Source organism: Echeneis naucrates, chromosome 8 (genome assembly GCF_900963305.1).
Source record: "Echeneis naucrates chromosome 8, fEcheNa1.1, whole genome shotgun sequence".
Classification (NCBI taxonomy): domain Eukaryota; kingdom Metazoa; phylum Chordata; class Actinopteri; order Carangiformes; family Echeneidae; genus Echeneis; species Echeneis naucrates.
The window spans coordinates 15453239-15468224 of NC_042518.1; the positions used below are offsets into that span (position 1 = coordinate 15453239).

General features: G+C 40.5%; 1 protein-coding gene across 1 annotated transcript; it reads left to right on the top strand.

The window, feature by feature from the left end:
- The first annotated feature begins 10503 nt into the window (after positions 1-10503).
- LOC115048136 (volume-regulated anion channel subunit LRRC8D) lies at positions 10504-14689 on the top strand. The gene is made up of 6 exons (XM_029509446.1): positions 10504-10705; positions 10763-10851; positions 11234-11812; positions 11935-12185; positions 13020-13397; positions 13567-14689. The coding sequence occupies exons 1-6, from the start codon at positions 10504-10506 to the stop codon at positions 14687-14689; spliced, it is 2622 nt and encodes an 873-aa protein (XP_029365306.1).
- The last annotated feature ends 297 nt before the right edge of the window (positions 14690-14986 follow it).

Below are 14986 nucleotides of genomic sequence, written 5' to 3' on the forward strand. Positions count from 1 at the left end.
GAAGATGCTGACATTAATTATATCAAAAACATTTAGTTTGAAAATAAAATCTTTGTTGAGTTGAATCTAGATATCAGGGTATTACTTTATAATAATATATACAATATCTATGAATTCTAAGTACTCTATAAACACTTATAATTTACCAAATGTCCTCTCATATATATATATATATATTTTTTTTTTTTTATTTTAAATTACATTTGGATATTTAAAGAGTACATGAAGAGAAATGGAATCATTATTTAACACTTGGAGAAAAGTCTTGGTAATAGAATATTACCAAGGTAATAAAAATATTGCATATTCAAGACTTGGTGAGTCATTGTACTATGAATGGCTTATTAAGTTCCTCTTTTTTCCCCAACAAGACACTGAGCATCTGCCCTCTGATCGTGTTTACCAGAATATAGCATTCACTACCTACCAGTCAAACCAAAAGACAAGCCAATAGCTGTGTCACTGTGTTAGCATTTGCCTTCTTATAGTTGTCGATGCTCAATTATGTCCAGAGTAACACAGCCAGCCACTTCAATGCTGGATAGATGAGTCAATTGTTGTGGGAGCAATTACTGCTGTGAATATAAGTACAACTATACTAAATATATATATATATATATATATATGTATATGTGATGTTGATGATGACAAGTACTTTGAAGTAGTTGGGTCTGAATCTGACCTCAGATTGAAATCAAATCATCAAGGGCCTCATATGAAATGGAACCAAGGTATCTCTCAGTGTGTCTATAGTTTTGCAGACATCTTGTTTGACTCCAGGTATGAGCTGCACAAGATGGAGCTGAGTTCACCTTGATGTGCATGACAACAGGCATGGCAGAGTACTGTGGTTGTTGTGGTGGGGGGCTTGCAACCTTTTCCCAGGGGCTTTCAAGGAGAACAGACGAGAGGAGTGCAAGGAGCTGAGATGGGCTGGTGGGTAGTGTGGCTTGGGGCCTCATCTGTCGGTTCAGGGGCTTCTTTTTCCCCTGATTGTGATAGAGAACTGTCTTTCTAGGAACTTGAAATATGGCGGTTAGAGAGGGGAACAGAGTGTGTTTTTGTTTTGTTTTGTTTAATTTCATTTCTTATGACTTCTAAAATTTTATGATTTGTGGTAATGAATAGTTTTTATAGATGGAATGGGATAGTTTCCAAAAAACTTAATAGTGTGCTTTGATATCAGGTTTCTTCTTGCAAACAGCTTGTGAACTCTATTAACTTGCCATTTCATGAGTCATAAAAATGGCATTAACCTGGTGCCTTTGGATAATCTCTCTTTGTGAACGCAGGAATCTTACTTTATCTGAAATTAATATTACACATCTTCTGGGGGGCTGTCAGAATTTTGAGAATGGCTTTACCCAAACCTCAGTTAACCCTGGAGAGGTTGTGGGTTTTCACTATTTAAGTTTAGAGTTTTTTTAGAAGTGTTGAGCTTGAAAGATGAAATCCAAACCCAGACAAGTTGTCCTCACTACAGTGTAGGAACTGCAGATCCTGAAGTCTTCCTTTCAAATGATAATGAGTTGTGGTGAGCCTTAGTTGCTTTTTACTGTGACTTTTTTTTACCTAACCCTAACCCTAACCCTAACCCTCACAGGGCAGAGTGAACACTAACAAAATCAGAAGACAAAAATCACCATGTCACTCTGCATCATGTACTTTTTCTATTAATTCATGACGTTGCCTTTGTGGTGTTTGCAGTGTGGATTATATTGGATGAACACAAAAACATGTACTGCAGATTCAGCCTTCGAACTACCAACAGGTGAACTACCAAGTGAACTCGGAATCTGTAGCTTCCTATGCATGATAAACACATAAAAAAAAAGAAGAAAGCTCTTCTAAAGATAAAATTATTATCAAATGTATCCAGGCTCCATCCATACTATGGTCAAGTTGGACCTGTTTTTTTTTTTGTTGTTGTTGTTGTTGTTGTTGTTGTTTTACGTTACACCTTGCAAATCAGCCATTTTCCAGCTATCCAACCATCCATCCATTATCTATACTGCTTCTCCATCAGGGTCTTGGAGTGCTGGAGCCAATCCCATCTGGCATTGGGGATGGATTTGTATTCAACAGGTCAACATGACTGGCTATGAATAATGATGCAGCTCTGTAAAACAAACTTTATGTAAGCATAAAATTTAAAATTGAGATTTTCTTCAAATATACGGTCCCAGTCAAAGGATTGGACACACTTTCTTTTTCATTTGTTTGGCAAAGAACGTCCAGACTTTTGACTGGCACTGTATGTAACACAATTCACTCAAATTAAATTCAATGTTCTTTGTCCTTTATATTTAAAGACAAAATATATAAATATAGGCAGCTATACGAGAAAATGCATCACACACAAAAGAAAATTAAACCCAAGCCAAGCCTATCCCAGCTTACTCTGGGTGAGGGAGGGCCAACACACAGAGACAGACAGAGACCGACATTTTAGAGTCGTATTTAGAGTCACCAGTTAACCTAGCCCTGAGAAACTGATCCATGGCCATCTTGTCGTGGGGCAACAGTGCTAATCACTATGCAACTGTGATGCCCCAATAAACAAACTGTATATAAAAGAGTGCTCTGATACACACACACATACAGCATCAGACTGATATCAAATGATATAAAAAGGGGTTGGGGCAGCACAGTGGCACAGTGATTAGTACAATAAGAAGGTTGCAGTTTCGGTTCCGTGTTCTCCCCGTGCCTTTGTGAGTTTCCTCCAGATACTCCAGTTTCCGCTAGTGACTCTAAATTGTCCAAAGGTCTGAGTGTGAGTGATTGTTGGTCTCTGTCTCTGTGTGTTGGGCCTGTGATGTACTGCCAACCTGTCCAGGGTGCAACCCGCCCAGAGTGAGCTGGGATTGACCTTTGACCTTTGAACATGAAAATTTAATGTCTTTATGTTTGACTCTGAATGGATTCATCATTAGAATGGAATAGATGAACAACCACCCCACGTCGCCAATATATATATGCCTTAAACAATCAAAGTCATAATGGGTTTACATGGTTTTACCTCAGATTAATCCAGCATATTACAGAGTTCTTCATAAAGGAGTCAAAAGAAGTGAATTCATACATTCATACACTGAAGGTGTGCATGCAGAAAATGAACAGCTCTAACACTTTCATAACAATATTTCAATATATATGTCATATTGTTAAACAAGACAACAGAATCTTACTATCCCAAATAAGAATCCAAACTCAGGTCCTACAGTCCTGCATAAAATTGGGGTGGACCAGGATTATTCAGAGTAATTGTACTGTTGAAGCCTTGGGCAGCAGAGCATCTCTGAATTATGATATTTCTGATATTTCTATAAACAAAAACATAAATATGTTTCTGTTCACATAGGTCTGCTCAGCAGGTTTCTTGTTATGCACACCCTACATTGTGATCACAATGCAGGCGTTAGGCTGTATGATAAATTACATCATAATATCAAATGAATTATTGTCAATGAACACAGGAAGAGAAACAACCCATCATCAGGCCTCGGCCTGCTGTTTCTTACCTGTTGAGCTGCTGTGGCTTGGGGTTTAAAGTGTTTTCATCTCGGCGATTGAAACCACTTTCAGCCATTTTCTCACGGCCAACAACTTTTCTATCTCTCTGTCACTAGTTCGTCCCCACCCACATACAGTCATTTGCTCATATCCTTTCAACTTTCTCTGAGTTTGGCTTGCAAAAGAGCAGTTTATGGACAGTACCAGACTGTCTCTTCCTTGTGGACTAAATGAAAATGATTAGATGAGATTGCAGTGAGATTTTGATCAGCAGGTGTGCCGAGTCTAAATGAAATGGGTTTCACAATATGATAATATTATCAAAGACAACAGAGGCAGTGGTTTCTGAAAGAGACAGCAGTATATGCAGTATACATTTGGAATCTAAATTTGCTATGGTCATGGGAACTATGGACTTTTCCAGCTCTCAATATCAGACTACATCACAGGTTCATGTACAAAATGAAACCCACGCCACGCCACCAGACTTGTTATTCACACTTACCATGAAACAAACTCTTGCTGAAGTTTTTTTTTTTTTTTTTTCTATGTCACAACTTATCATACACTCCTACTCTCCCTAAATCAATACACGTCAGATTGACAACACCAGACATTTCCTTTAAAATCTAATTGCTGTGTTTCCATCATAGTCCATCCCAAGTTCACTTCATAGTCGGGCAGCAAGGAGGCATAGTGGTTAGAGCCGTTGATGTGAGTGGTTGTTCGTCCCTGTATGTTGGCTCTGTGATGGACTGGTGATCTGTCCAGGGTGTACCCTGCCCTTGCCAAGTGAGCTGGGATTGGCTCCAGTACTCAAGTATATATTTGAAAATATTTTTGCATGATAACTTAACAAAGTGTTACATTCCTATACAAAAGAAATGATGATAAAAGCAATAATTATAATTAGAATAATAATGCATAGATTTTATAGAGCTCTTCTCTGGATATTCAAAGTTGCTAAAAAGAAACAAAGACAGAAAGCAACTGTACAAGATTAGAAGCCATGAACAGTGTGGTTTTAATTTTTAGAATTTTGTGATCTTGCCAGTGATAATAAATGATGGTGATGATGACAAGCTATCAGTTGGGCATTCCCTCGCCCACACATGCAGCCACTCTGACAATGCAGGGTTACAGCAAGGTAAGGGGGTGTGAGAAAGCCAAAAGGACATGGTACCCAAGGCATTTTCTGCCTACACTGGCAAAACTGCTGGTGCTTTATCTAAAGAGGGAATATGTAAAACAAGCCAATGTTAAGGTTATGTTAATCAGTGATTAATTTAATATTACATAATGCTCTAAATAGTCACATTCACTTTGCTGTCAAGACAGATGGGCTCACTCTGGGCTCTCAGCACAGTATCAAGTATCAAGTCTACAGGATTGAAAGAAGCTTTTTGATTGATGCAGCACCTACAGGCAAAGCAGAGCCTTGAGTTTTGTCCACTCCTAACATGTTCACCCTAATCATTACAAGTTTGACTTTTTTGGAAACATTTGTTTTTTGATTGTGCCCATTGGGAAATTTCCTTTCACATCTTGCATTGCTAAGCAACCAGTTCACATTCACAACATAAATACATATAAATACAGTGCATACTGAAACTTTTCAGACCCCCTTAAATGTTTCACCATTTGTGAACTGAGGTTCTAATCTTTTGAATTCATTTTTCTCCTCATCAAGCACCACATAATGACAGTACAAACACGTAATCATAAAAGTTTTTTACAATTAATGATAATAAAACAAAAAGAATAATCATGTGAACCTAAGTATTCAGGTGCTCATTTATTTAACACAGGTTCTGTCCATTTCTTTTGACCATCTTTGAGATATGAGGTTGAACTTCCAAAAGCTCAGAGTGAGAATTGTGGCAAGACCAAAAAAAAAAAAAAAAAAATCTGCTGCACTTAATGTTCCCAAGAGAAGGTAGAAAATTTCTGAAAGACAACCATAAGAAATAGGATTCTCTGGTCTGATGAGAACACAATTGGACCCTTTTGCCTCAGTTCTCAGCAGTATGTGTGGAAGGACTGGGTGAAATTGAAAGAAAGATGAATGCTGCAAATTACAGAGATCCTGGATGAAAACCTTATTCAGACAGCCCAGTACCTCAGGCTGGGCGGAAGTTCAGCTTCCAACATGACAATGACCCTAAGCACACAGCCAAAATAACAAGGAGTGCCTCAGGGACAACTCTGTGAATGTCCTCGATTGGCAAAAAATATCCCAAATCCAGCTGTAAAAAGTCAGTTGCATCGTTCCCAAGAAGACTCGTGGCTCCATTAGTTCAAAAAAGGTGCTTCTAAGCTCTGAGCAAAGGGTTTGAAGATTTTTGTAAATGTAATATTTCAGTTTTACTTCTTTAATAAATTAGCAAAATGTTTAATTTTGTGTTTGTGTTGTCATTATGGGGTACGTCACAGTGTGACTCTGTGAGTGTACTTCGATGAAGAGAATAATGAACTTATATTATTTTAGCATAAGGCTGTGTAAAAGGCCATTTTGGGAGTTGTGTGTGAATAACCAAAAGGTAAAACGAAAAAATAAAATTGAAAAATCAAATGGAAAAAATTTGTTTTGCATTGTTGTAAAGCGCTCTTTCTTTTTACTTCTCTGCTTTCTGAAATGTAACGAAGGGTGAAAAATTGAGGGAGGTCTGAGTACTTTGTATAAGCACTGTATACAATAGTGCAATAGAAATAACATTGGATGCCAAGAACACAGTGAACACAATTTGGATAAAAAAGAATCATTCACATCATATTTTCTTGGTTTCATCCATACTGATATAAACTAAAAAAACACATTGTGGTTTTTCAGAGAGGTGCACTAGATTATACAAGATCATTGTTTGTTCTTTGTTAACATTTGTTACCTTTCTGTTTGGCATAAAAGCCAACTCCTGACAAAGGCCCATGCAATTAATAATCCACAAATTTCTCATCAAACAACTTTTAATAATTCCTCAACATTTGGTAGCTCCAGTTAACCAGAGAGTAAATAATAAATAAGTGTGTGTTATGTCTGAAGTGTTTTCTCAGATATTTCATGAGCTGAGGCCTGGAGTAAGCTTATACTGTTTTTTTCACAACATTGATGTGTGAATCCTTTCACATAACACAACCCCACCCAGAACACTCCTGCTTATGGCCATAGTCAAAAGACACGCTCTGTGTGGGTAAATCGCAGATGAAAAGGTGTGAAGCCGCAAGTCTTTTCTCAGCAGAACCTTGAAACTGAGGGTCATGTTAAATTATCCACCGCTTGTAATGCTGAGCCTGCCACACCACGGCCCCGCTCTTTAATTTTAGATGCATGGGATACAAAAAGCTCAATCAGTTTCCAATACAATGAGCTCTCTTGAGAAACAGCAGCAAAAACAGCAAGAAAAAAAAAAAAAAAACAGACCTGAGGACACATTAAATTTAGTTTGCAGAAATGAAATAACTTACTAGCTAATCTAAGGTAAAATTATAGTTGCTAATGTCTGTTGTAATTATTTTTTTATCTGTCTTCCTCATAAACGTATATATGTATATATGTGTATATTTGGTGTGCAGTGTCGTCTCCATCCTGAGCTTAAGCCACAGTCATTCAGCCTGGAGAGGAGTTCATTCTGATGCCCTGATGATTAGCTCTGTTCACTCTGGAAATCCACTGGCCTTGTCATTTAGAACAAATCCTAATATCTGTGGTGATCTCTCCCAGTGTCCTTCATGGTCAAAGTTTTAATTTGTCCGCTATGTTGGATTGAGATCAAAACTAATAACATCATCACCGTCAGGGATAAAAAGCAAAATGTACATTGGAATGTCCATCCATCCATCGATATGCTGCTGATTTTCCAGGCCGGGGTCACCCTGGACAGGTCGCCAGTCCATCACAGGGCCAACACACAGACACAGACCATTAACCACTCACACTCAGTACTACAGACAATTTAGAGTCACAAATTAACCCAAACATGATGTCGTAGGAAACCCAAACAGATACGGGGAGAAGATGCAAACTCCACACAGAAAGGCCCGCAAACTTTTTATTGTGGGGCAACAGTCCTAACCACTACACCAACGTGCTGCCCTACTTTGAAATATGACATACTAAAATTATGATCATGGCATACCTTATCAATGCATGTGTATTAAATGCAGCCAGGGTAACACTGCACCTTCATCCTTTCACTCTTTGCACTAAGGTTTTGAAAACACAGTAATCCATGCAAAGGACTGACCTGTGTTCAGTCTTAGATGATGATACTACGATACCTGAGGAACTGTCCTTTTCATTCAGAGTTGCATCTCCACGTTTTAGCTGGAGATTTTTCAGTGTGGCAACAGTAGATGCCAGTCTCACTCACACATACATTCACATGCAGCCACCACTGCTGCAACTACCACATTCTGCATGCACACATGCACACTTACTAACCCCAACCCTAACACATCCACATTTAGCACAGCATACACATTAAATACACACACCAGCTGTGGAGAGTAGATCACATTGTGGCTCACTGTCAGTTTGAGTCTTTGCTCCAGATTCTTCTTAGCCCAGAGAAAAATGTAACAATGCACTGACGTATATATATGACCATGACACACTCACACAGGGACACATATACCAATGCCTGTACATACGTGTAAATTCACTATGTTGCCAAAAGTATTCACTTACCTTCCTTGACTTGCATATGAACTTAAGTGACATCCCATTCTTAATCTGTAAGGTGTAATATGATGGCGGTCAACCCTTTGCAGCTCTAACAGCTTCAACCCGTCTTGGTATGCTATCATACCATCCCATACCATGTGGTACATGGTCCATAAAAACATGGATGAGAGAGTCTGGTGTAGATGAACTTGACTGGCCTTCACGGAGTCCTGACCTCAACCCAATAAAGCACCTTTGGAAAGAATTAGAGCGGAGACCGAGAGCCAGGCCTTGTCATCCAACATCAGTGTGCAACCTCACAAATGCGCTTTTGGAAGAATGGTAAAAATTGGGAAAAGGAGTGTGGAGTGTGCCCACTGCTTGACCTTGTCGAAAGCCTTCTCAGAAGAGCTGAAGCTGTTATAGCTGCAAAAGGTGGACCAACGTCATATTAAACCCTGTGGATTAAGAATGGGATGTCACTTAAGTTCATACATGAGTCAAAAATTTTCCAGTCATAGAGTATGTAGCCTCTGCAACGTTTTACCTTTAACCTCTGAAAAAACAAACCAGGGTTTACAACAGAAACACACATTCATTCATAAAGAGGCCAAGTGACACAAACAGAAAAATGCCATCTTGTAGGATTCATGTGGGCTAAACAGTAAAAACTGAAACAAGAGCTGGAACATCAACTGAACTGAAACAAGAATTCAGATGCTGCCAACTCATCGTACTTCAACTTCAGCAACCCCTGCTGGATATAGAGTTGTTGTTTTATTTCTACAAAGAGCCCAGTAGTCATGTATGAATGTGTGACGTTTAGTAAATTTAACAGTAAAAAGCTATTATCAGTTCTGTTACACAGGGCAGCTATTAATGGTTAAGAAATGCATCCAAACAACTGATGGAAGTTTATGATAAGTCTGACGAAATGTTGGAACATTTCAGCATCAGTAGGAGAAAGTGACTAATGAAGCCTACTTCTACAGATATTTAACACCAATAGGCCTATATAAAGAGGACAAAATTAACCAGACAGGTGATCTGAAAAGGGTCATTCTGTATGGGAACCGTTTTTAATACGTGCAGTGAGAAAGTTTTTTTCAGCTTCTTGTGCTATTCATCTCCTACACTTGTGATGTTTTTCCTCAGAGTAATCCAATCCTAAAGGAGTGACATGGTCCGGGTTTGACCCTGGTGGGTCTTGAACGTGCTTCTAGTGCTGAATTAGATTTTTCAGCCACACATCCTCTGGTGCCATGGCAACCCTTGAAAAGCTGTGTGACTGCCAGCTGAGGAGGAGTTTGTTGTAAGTTTCAGGAGTTTTTCACGGCAGAACCGGACAGCACTGGAATGGGGTTTCTGTAAAGAAGCTGTGAGCCGATCAGAAGAGGGAGAGGAAAGTAGGAGAAAAAGCTGGTTTCCTAGGTAGGTGAAAGTTAATCTGGGCTTTAACTGTAGCATGAATGATCAGCATTTTATCCTAGAAGTAGGTTGGCTCCAATGGTAGTTACTACAGTTCAGCAAAATATTTTTATGATAAAACTGATCAAAAACTACTGTTGTAATGTTTAGATGATTAATTTCTTCTTTTACTCACTCTCCTTTGAGAATTCCAAAGTTTTCCTTGTAAATATTTCCTTTAGTTTGAAGAATTTAATCAACTTTAAAACATTAAATGTGATTGACTCAAAGTCAAATTTAAAGCTTTGGAAAATAAACATCATTAAGTACGACCAGTTAAACTCTCAGCTAATTTTACCCGTCACCAGGACTGTGAGGGAGCAAACAACCCCACTGATTCAAGTATTTTTAAAACCTGGTTGCTGCGGGAAAAACATATCATCACGTTTTTTGATTTTCTAAAACAAGGACAAAATACAAATAATGATTATTTCCGGCGCAGAAAATAAAATCTTGTAATCAAAGTAAATATAGTATAGTATGGTCACACAGGACCACAATGTCGATTGTAAGAAATTATTACAATTTTTGCTTTGGGGCCTTGAGAACAGCATCTTTATTGGTGTATAATATGCTCTGAGCAGATGTGGATTTTCTTTGATCAGGCTCTGGTCACATGTTGTATTTAAAGAATTATTACTCGGACTGGGATCTGCACAGATATTTTGATGGCTGTTATTACCTCTGATAGGTCTTTATTGTTAAAGTAAAGTAAAGTGCATATCAATTGTAATAATTGCTGCTGCTATGGCTCCGTAGGGAGAGGAGCCCTAACAAGATGTCTCATCTTTGCTCATCAGTTCATGTGCAAAGCCCGGCCTTTTTTCACCTTCTCTTACAGTCATCATTGAGAAGTCGTCATGTTTTCACTGTCAGAGCTGGCACCTCTGAACCAGCATCAGAACAGATCTAAACTGTTAAAGCCCTGGTGGGAGGTCTTCATGGACTACCTGGTGGTCCTGATGCTGATGACGTCTGTGTTGGCTTGCACTGAGCAGCTGTCCCGAGACCGAGTGGTGTGCATTCCCTTGGATTCACCGCCTGCAAATACTAGCAATTATAGTTTTTCAACTGTTAACAATGTGGCACTGGCTGCATCATCAAAGCCTCCAACACAAGGTCCACACAGCGTCAGCCCAAATCTTTACTCTGCGGCCCGGGGGCGACGTACTCATCTGGTCTACCAGCAGTACATTTACATTAGCCAGGTACTGTAATACTCACCTTTACAATTTAAATAATGCAAGACAACAAATGATAGCAATAAAAATATTGAACAGGACTGTGACTGTCATTTATGCCTTTATAATAGCCATAGATCAGATAACAAACTTGTATGTGATTGGAGTTATGTTTATCAGTGAACCCTTTGATCAAACTTTGGTCAAACAGTCTGTAGGTGTGAGTGTGAGTGTGAGTGGTTGTTGGTCTCTGTCTGTGTGTGTTGGCCCTGTGATGGACTGGGGACCTGTCCAGGGTGACCCCGCCCTCGTTCAGCACCCCCTGCGACCCGGAAACAGATTAGCCATAGAAGATGAATTTCCCCAAGCAGCCAAAGCCTGAGTTTTTGCTCTCTGTCTGTCCCTGTAGGTGTGCTACCATGAGGCTTTGCCTTTGTGCTCCCGCTTTTTTCCTTACATGGCTTTGCTGCAGTCTCTCGTGCTGGTAGCCAGTGGTTCCTTCTGGCTCCACTTCCCCCACACCTCCTCCCGCATAGAGCACTTTCTGGCCATCTTAGCAAAGTGCTGTGAGTCACCATGGACATCCCAAGCCCTGTCCCACGCTGCCCAGCAGGAGGACATTCAAGAGAAGGAGGTGGAGAGACGACAACACCACCCGTCTGCCTCTTCATCTTCACCCCCAGTGACACGCATGAGACATTCAAGCGTAGACTCAGGCACAGACAGCCCGCTGTTCAAGAGGTCAGATAGTGTGTCCTCTGCCATGCCTCCCTCCCCATGCCCCTCCACACTCTCCTCTAACTCCACGGTGTCATCTGTATCTCTTGGCTCACCTGTGCACTTTCTTGACCCCAAGCCTTCAGTCATTGTTGACAGTCCCAGGCAGGTAATCAGCCTGGACAGAAGTGATGGGGAACAAGCCAGGGCCCTTTTTGAAAGGGTCAGGAGATTTCGGTCCCACTGCGAAAGTTCAGCTGTGATCTATAAGGTGAGAGTTTCTCTAGTCTATAAAATCTATATATAATTGATTTTTCTATAGGTCTTTATATTTATAGCAACCTGCTGTGAATGTTTTTCATTTATTCCTGTTACCCTCTTTCATCTATTAAGGTCTACTTGACTCAGACGATCTTCAAACTGCTGATGGTAACGCTGATTGTGAGTTACACCATCCCTCTCCTCAACAACTTATCCTTCACCCACACATGTCACCCGGAGGAGCAGGCCCTGGTTGGCTACTCTACCTTTGAATGTATCCACGTGCTTTCCTCTCTCCTACGCAAACTGATGTTGGCCTACCTGACCCTGTTAGGGCTGTACGGTCTGCTCAACCTCCACACCCTAGTCTGGATTTTAAACAGGTATGTACATTATGTGGGATAAGTGTGTTTGTGATGTAACCACAACTAAACCTATACTCATATAAAAACACTGAAGTAGTTCCTCCAGCTCTTTCAGCATCTTTTATTTTGTTGTTCTGGTTTATCCATCCTCAACTTTATTGTTTTGAGTCCCTCTCACTGCTCATAGCAGCAGAAGAAAAAATAATATATAAGTATCAAATCAATATATGCATCAAATGAAAAGTTCATAACATGTAATTGTTTCATTTAGTCAGTTGCACTAAATCCACATAGCATAAAAACAACGCTTGCACATTTAATCATTAAGAAAAAAAAACCTGCCAATAGTTGTGTACATCTTCTACGACAAGTACCATTTTGTATACCAGCATCAATAAAGTAACCCAACTGACATAAAATCTTTAAAAAATCATAATGCCCATGTGATGAGTTACCTACCTTAAACTATCTGCAAATTGACTTTACTGGGGTGAATACTGACCCTTTGAAACAGGGATGTCATGTCTGAGCAAATTGTCATTAATAGGGTAAATTTGTAAAATCTGTCCATATGCAGCCATTATAGGATCACATGGGCTCATGTAATAGTAATTTGTTATATTTCAAGATAAACTTTTAAAATGCTAAATTCTGAATTTTAAGTTGAATACTTACTCTAACCCTGTGAATTTTTAAAGGGCCTTTATTCAGATTACTGCTCTTGAGGTTGAGCATACCAGAGGACGGATAATAGGATTAAAGTCTGATGTTGGGTTTTGGTCTACAGTATATTTTTTGATGCTTGGTTGTTGATGGTTTTTTTCTATTTTTTGTGGTTTATGTCTTATGTAGCTCTCTACGACAATATTCCTTCCACTCACTGAAGGAGTTGTGGTCTCTGAGAGATGTTCCAGACCTGAGAAATGACCTGGCCTTTCTTTTACACATGTCAGACCAGTACGACCCTTTGCTGGCCCAGCGTCTGTCCGTGTTTTTGTCCCCAGTCAGTGAAAGCAGGCTGATGGAGGAAAGCTTAGAGAGGCGCTGGGGGGAGGAAAAGTTGCGTGCCATGACTACCGTGGATGCAGACGGCTGCTCAAGACTGCAGCTGGTGGCGCTGCCTCATCTCCCTCCAGCCCTCTTCACACTCAGCCACCTTCAAATCCTCAAACTGGAGCTCATCACAGATGCCAGGTTTACTGCACAGGTCACCAATATGACCTCTCTCAGGTGAGGTGTACTGTGGTGTGGCTATAATTTACACATACTAAACAATGTACATCAAAAGTTATTTCCATTGACATATCTTTATATTTTATATAATAGATAACTGTATTTCTTAATTAAAGCAGAAAATAAAATTGATTTCTGGATAGTTAATTTACTCTTTTTACAACAGAGAAGTCCACATGTACCACTGTACAGCAGCTGTTGATCCCAGTGCTCTTGGAGTCCTCCAGGAACGCCTAGAGGTCCTTAACCTGACCTTTACTCAGGTATCAGAGATCCCCAGCTGGGTCCTCTCCCTCCGCAGCCTGCATGAGCTCCACCTCTCTGGTCGCCTCAGTAGTGATGGTGGTGTAGGCCGCAGCTGGGCACTGGGTAGCCTCCGCCAACTGCGTCACCTGCGTGTGCTGGTGATTCGAGGAATGTTACAGCGGATCCCTGGAGAGCTGTGTGAGGTGGCAGGAAGCTTGGTGAGGCTGGAGATCTACAACGAGGGTACCAGGCTGCTCGTGCTGACAGGACTGAAGCGAATGGTCGACCTGACAGAGCTACTGTTGCAGGACTGCCAGCTGGAGCGTTTGCCATCTGCACTGCTGGCTCTGACCAAGCTGCGGACACTTGACCTGCAGCATAACAATTTGACAACTCTGGAGGAGCTGCTTAGTCTGGCTCATCTGCGACGTCTCTCTTCCCTCAAATTTGCCTATAATCGTATTCTAGCACTGCCAGCTAGTGTTGGTGTACTTCGAGGCCTAGAGCTCCTGGATCTGTCCAATAACCACCTCCAGACTCTTCCCCCAGCACTCTTCACTCTGCTCCGTCTTCGTAGGCTCCTCCTGGCTTGTAACCTGCTAGAGAAGCTGCCTGCTGAGATAAAAGCACTGCAGCTGCTTGCTGAGCTGGACCTCAGTGGCAACAGGCTGGAGAGCCTGCCCCCTGAGCTATTCAGTAGGTGTTTGGAGCTGCGCACCCTAAATGTAGCTCACAACTCACTCAGTGCGTTACCAAGTGGGATTTCAATTTTAAATCAGTTATGCAGGTTGGACCTCCGCAGTAACAGTCTGGAAGAACTTCCTGTTGAACTGGGCTGCTGCTCAGGATTGCGTGGAGGTGGTCTCTTAGTGGAAGACTGGCTCTTCCTTTCTTTGCCTTCCCATGTCAGGGCTTTCCTAAGCCAGTCAAGTCCCACTTCTGCTGCATACTCAGAAAATCATTCCCGACCACATTCTGAGAGTTTCCCATACTTCTCACCAACACAGTGGAGCTTCTCATCTGCTCTGGAATCACAGATATAAATAAGATTAATGACTATCCTAGCAGTCCTAACAGTATCCCAACACTAACAGTATTCTGCCAGACATCTTTGTTCATTAATATATTTGGTATTTTATAATGACATTTTATAACAGCTACATAATACCTTTGATTCAATGTGTAAGGCATTCACTTAGAATGTAGTTTTCTTGTTGCGCTTTTTAATGTGAGTTTAAACACAGCAGGAGATTTGTATGTAGCTCTTAGCACACATACTACTTATCCTGCAAAATGCACATGATTATTTCTTTTATTTCTGTTTGATATGTTGTGTTATT

Coding starts and splice junctions, on each gene's coding strand:
- LOC115048136 (XM_029509446.1), top strand. CDS start 10,504: ATGTTTTCACTGTCAGAGCTGGCACCTCTGAACCAGCATCAGAACAGA. Junction 10,852..11,233: donor AGTACATTTACATTAGCCAG/GTACTGTAATAC, acceptor CTGTCCCTGTAG/GTGTGCTACCATGAGGCTTT. Junction 11,813..11,934: donor GTTCAGCTGTGATCTATAAG/GTGAGAGTTTCT, acceptor TCATCTATTAAG/GTCTACTTGACTCAGACGAT.